A 16,571-nucleotide genomic window follows, 5' to 3' on the forward strand; every position below is an offset into this window, starting at 1 on the left:
GGACCCAAAAAAATAATAATAATCCTCCCCAAAATATTTAACCAAAATTTAAATCTGAAGGTACCAAATGACAAAACAATAAAGAAACAGTTTGGCTACTAGAAACACTACAATATATTGAAAAACCATAAAGAGATGGAAGACTTTTATACATTAAAAGAACCAAACAGTAATACACAGAAACAGGATCAAGGGTTGAGGGCATAGTTCAAGTGATACAGCCTTAACTAGAAAGGTAAAGACCCTGAGTTGAACCCTCTGCCCCCACCAAAATAAGTAAATAAATAAAATAAAGGAAAAAGAAATAAGATCAGGGGGAAAAAAACACTAAAAGAATATTATGTATGGGTGGGAAATACTGTAGCAATATTAATAATGACCCATGTATGAAAATTTGAGGATGTTACAGTCACAATTTTTGCAACTAACTTTCAAATGATTCAGCAAAAATTGTATAGGTGCTTGTGCATGTGATTACAATGGAAGAAAGCAAAATCAGGCAAAAAATCTGGTAAAGAGTGTACAGTCTTACCAGTCTCTTAACTAGGCTTGCTACTTTTCTGAACATTTGAAATTTTCTGAATTGCAAGTAAATGAGAAAGAAATGAAATGTTACTCACTAGTTGCTTGACTTTAACTGCCTGTGAAATACCAGTGGGTTGTGAAAGGAGAGGTCCTGGAGGGGCAAGTTTGATTTGAACTGGGGCACCAATGACAGGCTTATCAGGTGTGGTCCCAGCAGAAGTAGCAACAGGTTTCACAGATGGAAGACAAAAAGCTGCAGCTGAAGTTTCTCCAAAAGTCACAGATGGGAGAGCCAATGTTACTGCTGCACCTGAGACAACTGGCTTCTCAGGTTGAAGAGAGACTGATGTTACTGTATTTGGTATGGGTGTCACAAGTGGTTTTGAAGTTTGAAGCAAAACAGTTCCAGCTGTTGATCCTACCGTGACAGCAGCTGGACCTACAGAACGGACTGTCACCACCCCAGCTTTTGTTCCTCCTGGACCAGCAAGTGGATTCAGAGTTTGCACAGACACAGTTCCAGGTACTGTTGCTCCAGAAACAACAATGGGCTGTTCGGATTGGACTGAGGATACTGTAGTTGTCACCACAGGAGAAGTTGTTGCTGCTGTAGTACAGGTAGGAATGACAACCTCACCAGAAGTCTGCTGAATACACTGTTCAATAAAGCTCCGGGAGTTAGGCAGAAGCTGTCGTAAGGGAACTACACTTTTCTAAGAGGAAAAGAAAACACTGATATAAAATAGGTGTATAATAAAATGTTTTATTTCTTTACAACTTACAGAAAGTAGAACATTTAAATATTTCAGTCGAAAAATATTTTTATTCTATGCTAACACAATCTAAGATATTATCAATTTCTAGCCCAAAAAGGTTTTTCAATATGAAATTTGCTATTTCAACATTAACTTTATTTTGAATACCTCAATAAACACTTTTTTAATAAACCTTGTATTATACTTCTCTATATTCATCTAAACTCCATAATACATAACATAGGAGGTCTTTTTGCCAATAACTATAGGAAGTTTATACACAAAGAGAAGGATCAGATCTAAAATAATATCCTCAAATAAGCTAGCATATTTTCTGATTGGATCTTAAGTCAGTGTCTATCTTCATATCCTGATGAAATACAAGTTCAAATGAAACACTAGTAGGTTTGGAGTTTTCATCCCTAGAGTTCTTGTTTTGTATTTTCTTCTAAAGACATAAAAAAAAGATATTTGGTAGGTTAACTTCATCCACTATTTGGAAAGATTGTTATGACACTTAAATTCAGATTGCCTATAAAGCTTATGTCTATAAAACATTTATAAAAAAATTTTCTTGGGGTTGGGATTTAGCTCAGTAGAAGAACACTTGCCTGGTGAGTGCAAGGCCCTGAGTTTGGTCCTCAGCTCTGGGAGAAAAAAAAATTTTTTTCTTAAGAAAAAATAAAATGAAATTTACTTAAGAAGTAAGAGCCCATCTTTACAATAAAATAACATTTTAAAATGCAAAAAAACCAGCATGCACCCATAATCCTAGCTACTCAGGAGGCTGAAATTAAGGATCAAGGCTCAAAGCCAGCCTGGGCAACAAAGCCTGTGAAACACTTATCTCCAATTAGCCACCAAAAAAACAAAAGTAAAGCTGCGGCTCAAGTAGTAGACTGCTGCTACACTTGGGGCAAAGAAGCTTAGAAACAAGCCTTGAAGTCAAGGATCCAGACCAGCACAAGGCAGAAAACAAATTGCTTTGGACATTCATGGGGAAAAAAAATATAGGTTTAAAGTTGAAATCTAGAGTGTATCTGCAGGGAAACAAAATGGAAAAGATGTCTTAAAAATTGAATATAAAATAGACAATGTGATTGTCTTGATTACTTGGCTAAAGTTAAAATGCAGAATCCCAAATCCCCATGTAACATCAATACCTCTTTTGTAAACTTTCAGTAACGAGGATTTTTTTTTAACTCAAGGAAAAAAGAAAACTCTGATTACTAGGTCCTTAGAAAACAAGACACAAAGTAGAAATACATTATAGTAATATTTTGTAACTTTAAAGCAAGGTTATCTAGGAAGGAGATTCAGATACCTGAGTTTGATCAAGAGTCAGCCAATTCAAATGGAAAGTACTAATACCTATTATCAAAGAGTGATAGGACAATTAAAGGCAAAGAATGGATAGAGCAAAACGTCTGTTCTGTTTGGATCTTCAGTATCCTTCAAAGATTTATGAACTGGACAATTGGTTCTTAGTGATACTACTGGAAATTTTAAGAGGTAAAGACTGCTCTTTGGATCATTGGGTCTGGTCTTAAAAAGAATTATGAGATCCTGGTCTCTTCTTTCTCCTCTTTTAATTCCCGGGTGTGTCATGAACAGCATAATGCTTTGCCACAGGCAAACCAATCAAGGATCAGAACCTCCAAAACAATTAGACAAATAAGCCTTTTCTTTTTAATAGTTTATTATCTCAAGCTGGGTGTGAATGACGTAAGGCTTAATCCCAGAATTCTAGAAGTTGAGCCAGGAACAGGAGTTCAAGGCTACCCTGGATAACAGAAAACCTGTCTCAAAAAAACAAAATGAAAACAAGTTTATCATCTTGAAGTATTTGTTATAGTTATGGAAAGCTAACTAAAACAGGTGTTCACATACTAGACAGTCTAATTTTCTTCTTCATCCCTCATAGTATATACAATGAGTACAAAATAAAAATTCAAGACTTTTATCATTGATAAGTGCAGTACCTAGAGATGAAGAATCTTTGCAACAGAAAAGACCCTACAAGAAATGCCTCAACTTTCTCAATAAAGGGCACGGCATCAGGTAAAGGGTATAAGTTATTTCACATTTTTTTTGGGTCTGGTCGTGGGGCCTGAACTCTGTCCCTCAGCTCTTCAGCTCAAGGCTAGCGCTCTACCACTTGAGCCACAGCACCACTTCCGGCTTTTTTTTTCTGCTTATGTGGTGCTGAGGAATCGAACCCAGGGCTTCATGCATGCAAGGCAAGCGCTCTACCAGTGAGCCATCTTCCCAGCCCAGTTATCTCACATTTTAAGAGAAATCTACTCAATGCTAGCTATGGACTCTGAAAATACAAAGGTCAAATCTCTTCCATGTATTTGTGGGCTAAAAAAACGTATGAGGGGGGCTGGGAAGGTGGCTCAGTGGTAAAGCACTTACCTTGCATGCCTGAGGCCCTGGGTTCGATTCCTCAGCACCACATAAGCAGAAAAAAAAAGCCGGAAGTGGTGCTGTGGCTCAAGTGGTAGAGCGCTAGCCTTGAGCTGAAGAGCTGAGGGACAGCGCCCAGGCCCAGAGTTCAGGCCCACGACCGGACCCAAAATAAAAAAAATCATAAGGAACACTTAAATTTCTTTTTAACTTTTAAGAATCTAAGTGAACTTTTTTAGTTTGCCAAAACAAGATTTTGTTCTCAGTTACTATTCTACAGCAAATTCTATTTACTCCAGTAAACAACAGAGAAGAGAATGCCCAATAATGTACATTTATTTAAAAAAAGTATAACCATCCTATCAAATGTAACACTATATACTTTACTGTTCTGTTCAGAGAATATGTGTCGAAAGACAATATATAAGACCCTATCCCTATATTCTTTCCTTTCTTTCACATTCTCTTCAAACACACACACACATACATACACACACACACAAAAAAGACAGATACATATACACAGACAGAAAGTCAGACAGACAGACAGACACACACACACACACACACACACACACACGCACACACACATACCAAGCATCTTTGAATATATCCCTCTATAGGTATAACCAATGACACCAAGTTATTCTCATGGAGATGTTATTCCAGTTTTCTCAAAATGTTCAAATAAAAACAATACTATGAATGCTTTACAATTTCAAAAATACTAAAGTTCTATCATATTATTAATATCTGCACACTGAATGACTGTCACACTAATATATTCAGGTCTTAAATAATTTTAAAGAAATCTAACCAAAACAATTTCTTCAAAATATATGTAAGTACCTTAAGAAAAGGAACAAGGTGAGGCTGAGGTGAAGACTTGAGTTCAACATATAGTTTCCTAGTAAATTCTTCGGCTTCAATTTTTGCATCCTAAGAAATGGGAGAGAAAAAAAAAAAGCACATTTATGTCTACAGACATTTTAAACAAGGCAAAGCCAAGGAGTTTGGGGCCAGTCTGAACAGCACAGCAAAACCATATTTCTGTTTATTTTTTTCTTTTTGGTTGGTATGGGGTTTGATCACAGGGCCTCCCACTCTTGCCCAGGTTTTTGTCCAAGGCTGCAACTCTACCACTTGAGCCACACTTCTACTTCCAACTTTTTGCAAGTTAATAATAAAGACAAGAGTCTGTCAGATTTCTCATAAGGAGGCATTTTCATGCCACCAGAGAAATAAGTACAAATAATGGGGATGTTTAGTTACAGAATTCACAATAAAGGTTTAATTATTTCAAGGAATGAGATAAGAAAGGGATCTCAATGAGTTAAACCAACTTAACAGACCCATATCAAACATCGAAATAGACAGCAATACAGGACCTCCCATCTAAGAAAAGCCCAGGACCAGATGGATTTACAGCAGAATTCTACAAGGCCTTCAAAGCAGAACTCACACCAATACTCCTCCAACTCTTCAATGAAATTGAAAGAGAAAGTTCACTACAAAGCTTTCGACAAAGCCATCATAACCCTCATCCCAAACCAGGCAGGGACTCATCAAAGATAAACATCGATGCAAAACTTCTCAACAAAATTTTGGCCATCCATCTTCAACAATTCATAAAAAAAATCATACACCACAATCAAACAGGATTCATTACAGGGATGCAAAGCTGGTTCAATATACACAAATCAATTAATATAATTCATCACATTAACAAGAGCAAGGATAACAACCACATGGTTATTTCAATAGATGGAGAAAAAGCATTTTACAAGATCCAACACCCCTTCATGATGAAGGCTCTGGAAAAACTAGGAATCCATGGAACATTCCTCAATACAATAAAGGCTGAGTATGACAAACATACAGCCAGCATTATACTTAATGGCAAAAAACTAAAGCCATTTCCTGAAAACTCAGTAACAACACAAGGCTGTCCACTCTCTCCACTTCTTTTCAATGTAGTATCAGAATGCCTAGCTACAGCAACAAGATGCAGACATAAAGGGATCCAAATAAGGAAAGCTGAAGTAAAACTCTCCCTCCCTGCAGATGACATGACCTTGTATTTAAAGAATCCCATGGACTCCACTCCCAAATTACTCAAGCTGATTTGAAACTTTGGCAAAGCAGGAGGATATAAAATTAACCCTCAAAAATCAATGGCTTGTTATTAGAGTTCTTGATTATAGCCATTCTAAATGGGGTGAGATGGTATCTCAATGTTGTTTTGATTTGCTTTTCTTTTATGGCTAGAGAGGTTGAGCATTTCTTCATGTGTCTATTGGCCATCCTTCTTTCCTCTTCAGAGAAGTTTCTCTTTGTCTTTAGCCCACTTATTTATTGGGTAGTTGTTTCTTTGAAGATTTGTGGTTGGGGATTTAATTTTTTGAGTTCCAGGTACATTTTAGATATGAGACCCTTGTCTGTTGTATGGCTAGTGAAGATCTCCCAATCTGTGGGCTTTCTATTGATCTTCCTAGCTATGTCCTTTGCCATGCTGAAGCTCTGTAATTTCATGCAATCCCATTTGTCCAACCTTTCCTTGATTTGTTGTGTTTCTAGGTCTCTATTAAGAAAATTTTGGCCTGTGCCAAGGAGACCTAGGGTTTCTCCTATTCCATCCTGTAATGTTTTCAGAGTGTCTGCTTTGACTCCGAGGTCTTTGATCCATTTGGAGTTGATTCTGGTGCAGGGTGATATATAAGGATCTAGCTTTAGTTTTCTACAAGTAGTTAACCAATTTGGCCAGCACCATTTACTGAAGAGGCTGTCTTTCTTTTATTCTATATTTTAGCTCCCTTATTGAAGATTAGATGGCTATAACAACAGATGTTGGAGGGAATGTGGACAGAAGGGAACCTTACTGCATTGTTGGTGGGAGTGTAAACTTGTTCAACCACTTTGGAAAGTAGTATGGAGGTTCCTCAAAAGACTCCACATAGAGCTCCCCTATTACCCAGCAATCCCACTTTTGGGCATTTACCCAAATGATCACAAACAAGATCATACTAAAGCTACCAGCACGACTATGTTTATTGCAGCATTATTTACCATAGCTAAGATGTGGAACCAATCCAGATGCCCCTCAGATGAATGGATCAAGAAAATGTGAGATTTATATATACAATGGAATCTATGTCTCCATCAGAAAGAATGACATTGTCCCATTAGTTAGGAAATGGAAAGACTTGGAAAAAATTATATTAAGTAAGCCAGGCCCAAAGAAACATAGGTCCCATGGTTTCCCTTATTTGCAATAACTAGTATATGTCTGAGTCAAGCAGAAAAGGTCAGATAAGTTGATGTTAGGGGAACGAACCCCAAGGTAAGTATTCAAATGTTTTTTTGTTTTTCTTTCATGCAATTGTTTCTAAGACATTTATAAGATGATTTTTTGTTGCTTTGTATGTCCCTCCCCCCATGGTATAACCCCTGTTTTCACTGTATTTGATGTTGGTATAATTTGTGGAGGGGAGGGGAAAAAACAAATCGTTTAACTAGGGATACAGGTAGACCCATTGCAACAATGAGATGTACAAGTCGTTATGTCGAAAAATGAACTTTACAACTTTGGTGGGGGGTGAGGGAAAGGATTGGGTGGGGGTAGGGGGGAGTATGAGAAGGGATAGGAAGGAGAAACAAAGAGGAGGCAACAATGGATAAGAAATGTACTCGTTATCTTGCCCATGTAATCGTAACTCCTCTGTACGCTATTCTCACAATAAAAATTTTTAAAAAATCGATGGCTTTTTTGTATTCCAACAATAAAAAGAGCACAGCTGAAATCAGGAAAGCAACTCCTTTTATAATAGCCCACAAAAAATAAAATACCTAGGAATTGACTTAACTAAAGAAGTAAAGGACCTCTACGATGAAAACTTTAAAAATGTGAAAAAGAAAAAAAAAAACATGACAAAGGAAATCAAAGCAGAATTTAGGAAGTGGAAAAACTTTTTTTACTGTGCTAAGGTTTGTAGTAATGATATAAAAGCAACAGCAAATAAAACAACTAGTAAGAAGACAAAACCAAAGAGAAACAGTCATTACTGTGCGTCACACTGCTATGCACTTATAGTTAAAAAGGAAATAGTGCTAATTCCCCTCCCCCACGATATAACCCCTGCTTTCACTGTATTTGATGTTGGTATAATTTGTGGAGGGGAAGGGCAAAAACAAATCGTTTAAATAGGGATACAGGTGGACCCATTGCAACAATGAGATGTACAAGTTGTTATGATGAAAAATAAACTTTACAACTTTGACTGGGGGGAGCGGGGAATATTGGGGGGAGAAGGGAGAGAAATGGGAGGGGCAGGATATGGGAAGGGATAGGAAGGGGAAACAAAGGAGGAAGCAACAATGCTTGATAAGAAATGTACTCATTATCTTGCCCATGTAATTGTAACTCCTCTGTATGGTATTTTCATAATAAAAAATTTTAAGAAAAGAAAATAGTGCTAATATCACTAATGTGTACCTTTGGTACACATCTAATACTATATGTAACAAAATGTGTACCACACATAAAGCATTTCCATTTCAAACCAAAAAACAGATGTTCAAGGAAAAATGCTTTTTGACTGAGTTGCTAGGTAAATTAGCTGCTGCTTTTAATTTTTATTGGAAAGAATAACAAAGCAACTATGGTCATTCAGACTCAGAGATGTGGTACATACTTTCTCAAATGTTTGTAGGGAAAACAAGTGATAGCAATTTTGGAAAATTTTAGAACTAGTTCTCTGAATCTGATGGTTTCGTAGACTTACAGAATATTCTGTATAATACAGAGTGAAATTTGTGAATGTGATTTTTTTTTCAAGGAGAATATGTGAAAGCATTTGGAAAATCTGAATAATTCAATAAGGCAGTATCTTCCAAGTGACCAATGAACAATATGGATTCTCACAAAGCTTTTACAGCAGTAACTTTTATAGTAGTAACTTACCAAAAGTTCTTCCACTAGCTTCTTCACATTCTGCCCCATATCTGGAGAGTGAGATCCACTACATGCTAGTTTTATTAACATTGCAAGGAAGTTTTTACATTTCTTCACATTGTCTAGCATTGCCTAAACATAGAAATATAATCACAAATGTTAAATAGCAAGAAGGATTCAAGAACACTAGCAAGGGACTATATTTATATAAGGTAAAAGTTAAATGCTTACTGGAGAAAGAGTAATCTGAGTAGTTGTTGAGTTCTCTGCTTTGAGACTGGGCTCATTTGAAGGGGTAGATGATACTCCCAAACTTGATGGCTTCCGGGTGGTTATAGCATTTACCAGATTTGCAGGATTAACTGTGACAACATTGGTAGGCACAGCGACAGACTAAAATAAAGTTAGTACATATTTAAATATGAATTCCTATGGTACATTAGTGGGCATCTTACTCTTTGCTATGATAGTCTACAGCAATGTCATACAGAACCCTCAACTCTAGGAGATCATTCACACTTACCTACTTTTCACTGACAACTTCTGCAATATTGATTACAAACAATTTACTTAATTTTCCTAATTCTCTTAATATTGCTTGCAAAAATCGAGGCCAGCAGTGGGACTTACTATCCTAGGGTTGTGTTAGAAAAATAGTGTCACATATGCAAGTCTTCAAGAGTATTATAAGCAGTCTCTAAAGAATGGACTACACTGCTATGTCCTACTTTAAATAGAAAGCAAAGTGATCAACCAATTAACTTATATTCAGATAGACTGATTTTCTGTAGACTCTTAGAGTAAGCATAAAGAATATTACAAAAAGGAGTTATGTTATATTCGCACTGAAAAGAATTTCATCTAGTTTATTCACCTATTATCAAAATGAGATGTGATTCTAGCACCACCTGCAGAACAAAAAGATTAGTACTGCAAATTACCAAACTCTTATCCCAAAAATAAAATATTAAGGTTACAAGACTTAAGAAAAGTTTGAGGTTATAAAAGAGAAAAGAATACTAGTCACAATTCACATAGAAAACTAAACATTAGCATTTTCATTTTAATTTAAATGCTGTCATTCTACGTGAACATAGAAAGGTCAGGCAGTTATCAAAACAATTTCTTTCTGTAACAAAGTAAGTTACCAAAATTTCACTTTAGAATATATACATATATATTAAACAAAATGTTAAGAGTAAAATTGAGAAGGAATTAGCGCATTTTTATTAAACACAGAGAAAGCCTCAAAGACAACATTGAAAACCAAGTCACAATAATCACAAGACACTGTTGGAAATGAACTTTACAACTTGGAGAAGGAGGGGCAGGGATTAGGGTGGGAATGTAAGAGAAAATGAGGGAGGGAGTAACAATATTCAACAAGAAATGTACTCATTACCTTATGTAACTATACCCCTCTGTATATCCCCTCTGTATATCACCCTTACCCCACTGTATATCACCCTTACAATAAAATAAAAAAAGAAAATGAAGTTCTATTTCTACTACTATCCTTAGACATGTTCTCCAGAGATAACTACTGTGCATTTTTTTGGTGCCTCTTAAGATATTTTCTAGCAAACTTTTGAGGTTTGTATACAGTAAGATTTTACTCCAGAGGCTTTTTTTTTTTTCCAGTCCTGGGGCTTGAACTCTGGACCTGGGCACTGTCCTTGGGTGACTTTTGCTCAAGGCTAGCACTCTACCACTTAAGCCACAGTGCCACTCCCAGCTTTTTCTGTCATTAATGGGAGATAGAGTCTCACAGACTTTCCTTCCCAGGCTGGCCTCAAAACATGATCCTCAGCCTCCTAAGATATAATCAGACATAAAATCTGTATAACACTGTATTTATGTCAATGTAAACTAGAACTGAGCTATGATTGTGAAGGCCTTCAATGCCTGGTGGCAGGGGCACCTCAGGGGCATACCATCCACTGATCTTATGACACAAAGTAAAGCCCAATCAAATGCAATTATGGAAAGTGTCCTATTTTTCATGAGCAGGACTAAGTATTTATGACATTATTTTACATGATAATATATTTATCATTTCTCCATACCGTAATTTGGGTCTTAATGTGTCCACGTGCTTCAAAAGTCCATGTGCTATGGAAAGGAGGTATGGCACAAGCACTAGTGCACTGGTCTTGAGTGAAAAAGCATCAGATCTTGAGCTCAAGTTCAAGTAGCAGCACAAAAAAATGTCCTTGTGGCTGGGAAGGTGGCTCAGTGGTAGAGCACTTGCCTTGCATGCCTGAGGCCCTGGGTTCAATTCCTTAGCACCACATAAGCAAAAAGAAAAAACCAGAAGTGGTACTGTGGCTCAAGTGGTAGAGCGCTAGCCTTGAGCTGAAGAGCTGAGAGGGACAGTGCCCAGGCCCAGAGTTCAGGCCCCACAACCAGACCAAAAAAAAAATGTCCTTGTGCAGGCTAGGAAGGTGGCTCAGTGGTAGAGTGATTGCCTTGCATGAGGCCCTGGGTTCAATTCCTCAGCACCACATCATCCACATCATAAGCAGAAAAGGCCAGAAGTGGTGCTGTGGCTCAAGTGGTAGAGTGCTAGCCTTGAGCTGAAGAGCTGAGGGACAGCACCTAGGCCTAGAGTTCAAGCCCCACAACCAAAAAAAAAAAGTCCTTGTGCTAATTGGTCCCCAGCCCATAACATCATTGGGAGGTGATGGAACCTTAAAGAGGTGGAGACTGGTAGAAGACTTCCACTGGGAGCATGCCTTTGAAGAACATACTAGGATTAAAGCACTTCCTTTATCCTCAATGGCTTTCTGGTATGCAGCAAATTGCCCTCCATCACATACTTCCCTACAAAATCTTAGCCAAAATAAATCTTTCTTCTTTCTAAATTTACTTCTCTCCGGCATTATAAGTAGTAGAAAGCTCTAACATTCTAATATAAATCTAGCCTTTATAATGCTTTCTAATATAGCTACTATCTAATACCTTACCAGAGGTATGTGCCTTCAATGCCAAATTCACTTTGTAAAAAACAACGGAGAGATATAGAATAATAGTGTTCCCACTGCCGAATTAGATGGACCCTCTTAAATCCAATCATAACTCTTAAACTCAGTATTCTAGACCTGTCAATGGTCTTACCAACACAATGCAGTGCACTGATTAAGCATGTGTAATGAAGAGGAAAGAAAAGGGATGTTATATGTAATGAATCTAAAAATCAGTTGTAATACTTAGTAGATCAAACTATGTTTCAAGGAGGTTAATTTTCTGCACCTGTCTAAAATTACTTTAGATTTGTTCATATTTAATTAGAAATACCAATTCTAAATGAAATCATTTGCACATTTACATTCAAATCTACAGTGGGTCTAGCTAAATCTTCATTATTAAATGTAACAGTGAACACAAAGATTTCAAACTAGTTCTTATGTTATATTTAATAGACTAGGCCATGTTTCAAGCCATTTTAAACCAATATTGATACTTACTGGTAATACTAATTGATACTATATTGGTAATAAAAACTAGCAAATTTCTTAAAAGACTTTTTCAGGTCAAACAAGGGGGCCTATCTTATTCTCATTTCCAAATTCTTGCTCCTTATTTCCAACTGAGATGCTGTATGCCTCATAGTGAACAAAGAATATTATTAACTTCATTCTTTTGATAAGTTCTATTGTTCTAGACTACACTAAGAACACCCCAGAGCATGATGAGCTACAAACTGCTTCCTATACCTATTGAAGCAAAAAGTCTTGTTCCAGTAACAGTTCACAACTTGGTAAGTATCACCACAGTTCACTCAACTGTTCTCTTCAACATCACATAATGAGCAACTTATATATCTGGTAGGAAATAGCTAAAAAAACAAAAGAAAGATGAGAGAACAGCTGGTATATACATAGCCACATAGAAGCCATAACTTACTTGTACTGAGGAAGAGTTCAGAACAGTAGTTGTCACAGTAGTTCCTATCTGTGCCACTTTTTTGATAGGTGCCACTGCCACATTCTTGATTAATTGTGAACTAGAATTCTTGGGAGGAATGAAGAGAAAATTTGTTGCTATTAGTCAACGCTTTTAATAAATATTCTATACTGAAAGCTTAATTAGTCAGTTGGTTAGTGATACTCACTTCCCATTTCATAGGAATTAATTCACTGAAACCTATTTTGTTTATCCAAAAAATTTCCAACTAAATAATTAGAGAGTATGACTTAATCTTGACTTTGGTTTGTAAAAAAAAAAAAAAAGACAAAAAGACCCAAAGATTCTTACATTTAACATTTAGTTATAAACAAAATTATCCTTAATCTAGCCAGATACCGGTAGCTTATGACTGTAATCCTAGTTACACAGGAGGCTGAGAAAAGAGAATCACATTCAGAACCAGCCCAGGCAAAGAAGTTCATAATGCTATAATTTCCAATTAACCACCAAAATGCCAGAAGTGGAGCTGTGACTCAAATACTAGAGCACTAGACTTAGGAAAAAATCTAAGGGACAGCTCTCAGGCCCTGAGTTCAAGTCCTAGTATCTGCACATACACATATACAAAGAAAAAAACCACATTCTTTTTTTTTCATTTGCTCAAGGTATTCCTTTTTTTAAAAAAAGGCATATTCTTAACCTGTACAACTAGACAACAGAAAATTTCCAATTAAGTGTCTAGAACAAAAAGAAAGCATAAAAAAAAACCCAGCAAAAATTAACATTCCTACATCTTCCTGAGTCAGGAACATGTTAAACTACATTTAGCATTTTCTGTTTAAATATACTACTTAATTCTGTCACATAAGATAAGCATCTGTTACTAAGAAAGATTGCTGTGTATATTATATAAAATTATATTTTGTTTTGCTTTTGGCCATTCTAAGAATTGAACTCAGAGCCTTGGGCTTGTAGGCAAGTAAAAAGTCACACGGCAAATAAAATATTACAACCAGATTTCTGCATTTCTTAAAAGATAATTTTTATAATTTATACATTATATATAACATATAATAGACAAAAAGGAACAGTGAACTATTTACCACAAATTGAAAATAAAGCAAAATGTCCTTTTGAACATTTACTTTGAAGACCATGCAGTGATTGAGCATGGATATTCAACTTTCATTATTTTAACCTTTATCAATGCCAATTTCAAAGAAAGGCACTTAATTTACTAAGTTGAGCACAATCAATCTTGAATTTTTTATCTAACTTACATATATACATTGACACAACAGCTGGAAAACTAAGATTAAAGTATTTTACCGGCATTGTACAGATTTTGACTGTTTGAGTATTTACTGGTGCTGTTGGCCTTGAAGTTATGTTGTTTGTGGTTTCAGTTCTTGTTACAGCTTGCTGAGGTGATACCAACATCAACTGACCATTGTTACTTTTGATCAAAACTGTACCTGTAGTTAAAGAAAAAAACAAATGTGATTTCCAAGTTTATAAATAAAACATAACCACCACACTTTCTTTTCTCATACAGTACTAGCAACAGAAAATGAGTACTTAGTACATAATGAATTCCATTTCCATTAATCATAAAATGATACTATAAAATGATTTTAAATGATAAAAAATGTTTTCAAAAACCAATTTAAAGTATTAAAAAACCAGCTTATATAGTGGTAGCATCTCTAATCCCAGCACTTAAAAGGCTAAAGCAGAAGAACTTGGAGTTTGTTGTCAGCCTAGGCTATGTATAAAATGTCTCAAAATAAAATAAAATGAGAAGCTTATGTTCAACTACATTAAAAATATATTGGAAAAAGATATCATCAAATAAAATATAAGACACAAACAGAATAAAAATTTCCTTTCAAAGGGCAAATATCCAAAATGCAGCATAAGCATAGATGCAAATAACAGGGAAAGCTATATTAAGACCACAATATTAAGACCACAGTATTACTTTCTATATAGCTAACCAGTCCAAAATTAATAAGCTCAATAGCAATACTAAATGGTAAGAAAGATGTGCATCAGCAGGTGATACACATTTGGTGATCCTGTGACTGGTATAACTACGATATCAACTCTACATGACTATACCAAACGGATTTCCTTTTATATCCTCTATAACCCAGTATTTATAACCTAAGCAATTTCTTGTTTTTGTCAAGATAATACTTGTAGCTAGAATTCTTGTTATAGAATGGCAGCATAATGAGCTCCTATTCCCTAAGAAACAAGTATAACTAGTAAATACGACTTGTAAAAACAAGTATAACTAGTAAAGATACTGTAACTGGTAGAGACCATTGAAGCCTTTGAAAATTTTCATAAAGCAAAGAGAGTATGACTACACAATTATTTAAGAAGATCTATCCAAACTCAGCAAGATCAGCAAGAATCTATGACATTTAAACTATTGCCCTCCCCTTTTCAATTAAGCATGAAACTCCACCCCAAGTGGTGTAGCCAAAAACACAAGGCTCTCTCACAAGTAGTTCCCAGTCAAAGGCCAAGGTGTCTTCCCTGGAAAGAACAAACTCTAACATTTCTCACCCTCCCTAAACCCAAGTCCCACCCTCCCAGTGAAGAAGAAAAATACATCCTAAATTTCTGAAGCTCACTTTTTTCACTAACCCTCACTCATTTTTAATTAATTAATTAATAAAAGCTCTACTTCAAAGACGGTACAATAAGCATACTTGGGTACCATACTTCAACTCTTTTTCAGAGTTCCATGTTAAGAGGCAAGCAGGGAAGATTAGAGTACCACCTAGGCCTATCTAATACCCTACAACTAAAAAGATTTTATTTTTTTTTTTTTGTAAAAGCATGCCGCAGTTCTGATGCTGCTCCAAATATAGGCACTAAAGGAAATGATAAATATCCTCAATAAAGGAAACATCCTTAGGTTGAACTTCTTCATAATATATTTGATTATGACAAAGCTCAAAGTTAAGAACATTCTCAAATACAACTGAGCTATTTTTATTATCTTCAACAATTATTCAAAAATGTTTCAATTCAACTTGTCAATTTATGAGTACAATACATCTTGATCACTGTCACCCTTTCCTTCATTTTACCCCCAATCTATTCAAATCCTACCCATCCCCTCAAGTTACCTGATTTTCACATTTGAATATTATGACTATGTTCACCTACTATCTTTTTATCCATCTGTTTGCCCAACTCTTAAGTCTAACCCCCCTCAGACAAAACCTATTTCTACTTCCTACTATTCGTTTTGTTAAACTGTCAATTCATTATTACACCACTGGAATCCACTCGGGTAAACCATAATTCAGTCAGGTTGTATTTCACATATATGGCCCAATCTAACACATCTGCGAACATGTGCCCTTTGTTTCTGAGCCTGACTTACAATTGAGCTATCAAGAGACAAGCTATCCAGAGACAAGCTAAACCCTAAGTCTATTACTTTACTAGAGAACTAAAAAGACAACTAAGCAGGACCCTTATGGGGTCAGAACAAACCTCAAACATTTGCCTCAAAAACTATTACTGTAAAGAAGTCTAAATTTCCAAAGGATTAGACTATGGAACAACTTAGGCCATAAGGGCATTGCTGAAAACAATAGGCAATCAGCAAGCAATGAGTGAATCCTAATATCTGAGTCAGGAATAAGGAAACAAAGAGCCCTGCTAAAGATGGCATTACTCATGCTCGGGGGTGTCCTCTGAGAAGCAACATAGAGACTTCTTATGTGGAGGAAAACAGATCATTATATGTAGTCTATTCAGTAAACAAAAATAGGAAGTGGTGCTGTGGCTCAAACAGTAGAGCACTTGCTTTGAGCTGAAGAGCACAGGAACAGCGCCCAGGCCCAGAGTTCAAGCCCCACGACCCACCAAAAAAAAAAAAATTCTCGTAAATGAAAATACACCTACTTCCATGGGAACCAGTATCTAAAGTTGCTAATAATATTGCCTAAAAGGCATAGGGAAACAGGCAACAGAACCCCTTTTGAGGGGATACA

The 16,571-nt window shown here is 36.1% G+C and overlaps 1 protein-coding gene across 1 annotated transcript in view; it reads right to left on the minus strand.

The window, feature by feature from the left end:
* Taf4b (TAF4b RNA polymerase II, TATA box binding protein (TBP)-associated factor, 105kDa) overlaps positions 1-16,571 on the minus strand; it is a 110,817-nt gene that overhangs the window by 85,949 nt on the left and 8,297 nt on the right. Inside the window, 6 exon segments of the mRNA XM_013014811.1 lie at positions 621-1,238; positions 4,539-4,628; positions 8,650-8,772; positions 8,872-9,033; positions 12,547-12,654; positions 13,879-14,024. Coding sequence (XP_012870265.1) covers positions 621-1,238; positions 4,539-4,628; positions 8,650-8,772; positions 8,872-9,033; positions 12,547-12,654; positions 13,879-14,024 — 1,247 coding nt within the window.

The sequence above is a fragment of the Dipodomys ordii genome, unplaced genomic scaffold (assembly GCF_000151885.1).
Source record: "Dipodomys ordii isolate 6190 unplaced genomic scaffold, Dord_2.0 Scaffold25, whole genome shotgun sequence".
Classification (NCBI taxonomy): Eukaryota; Metazoa; Chordata; class Mammalia; order Rodentia; family Heteromyidae; genus Dipodomys; species Dipodomys ordii.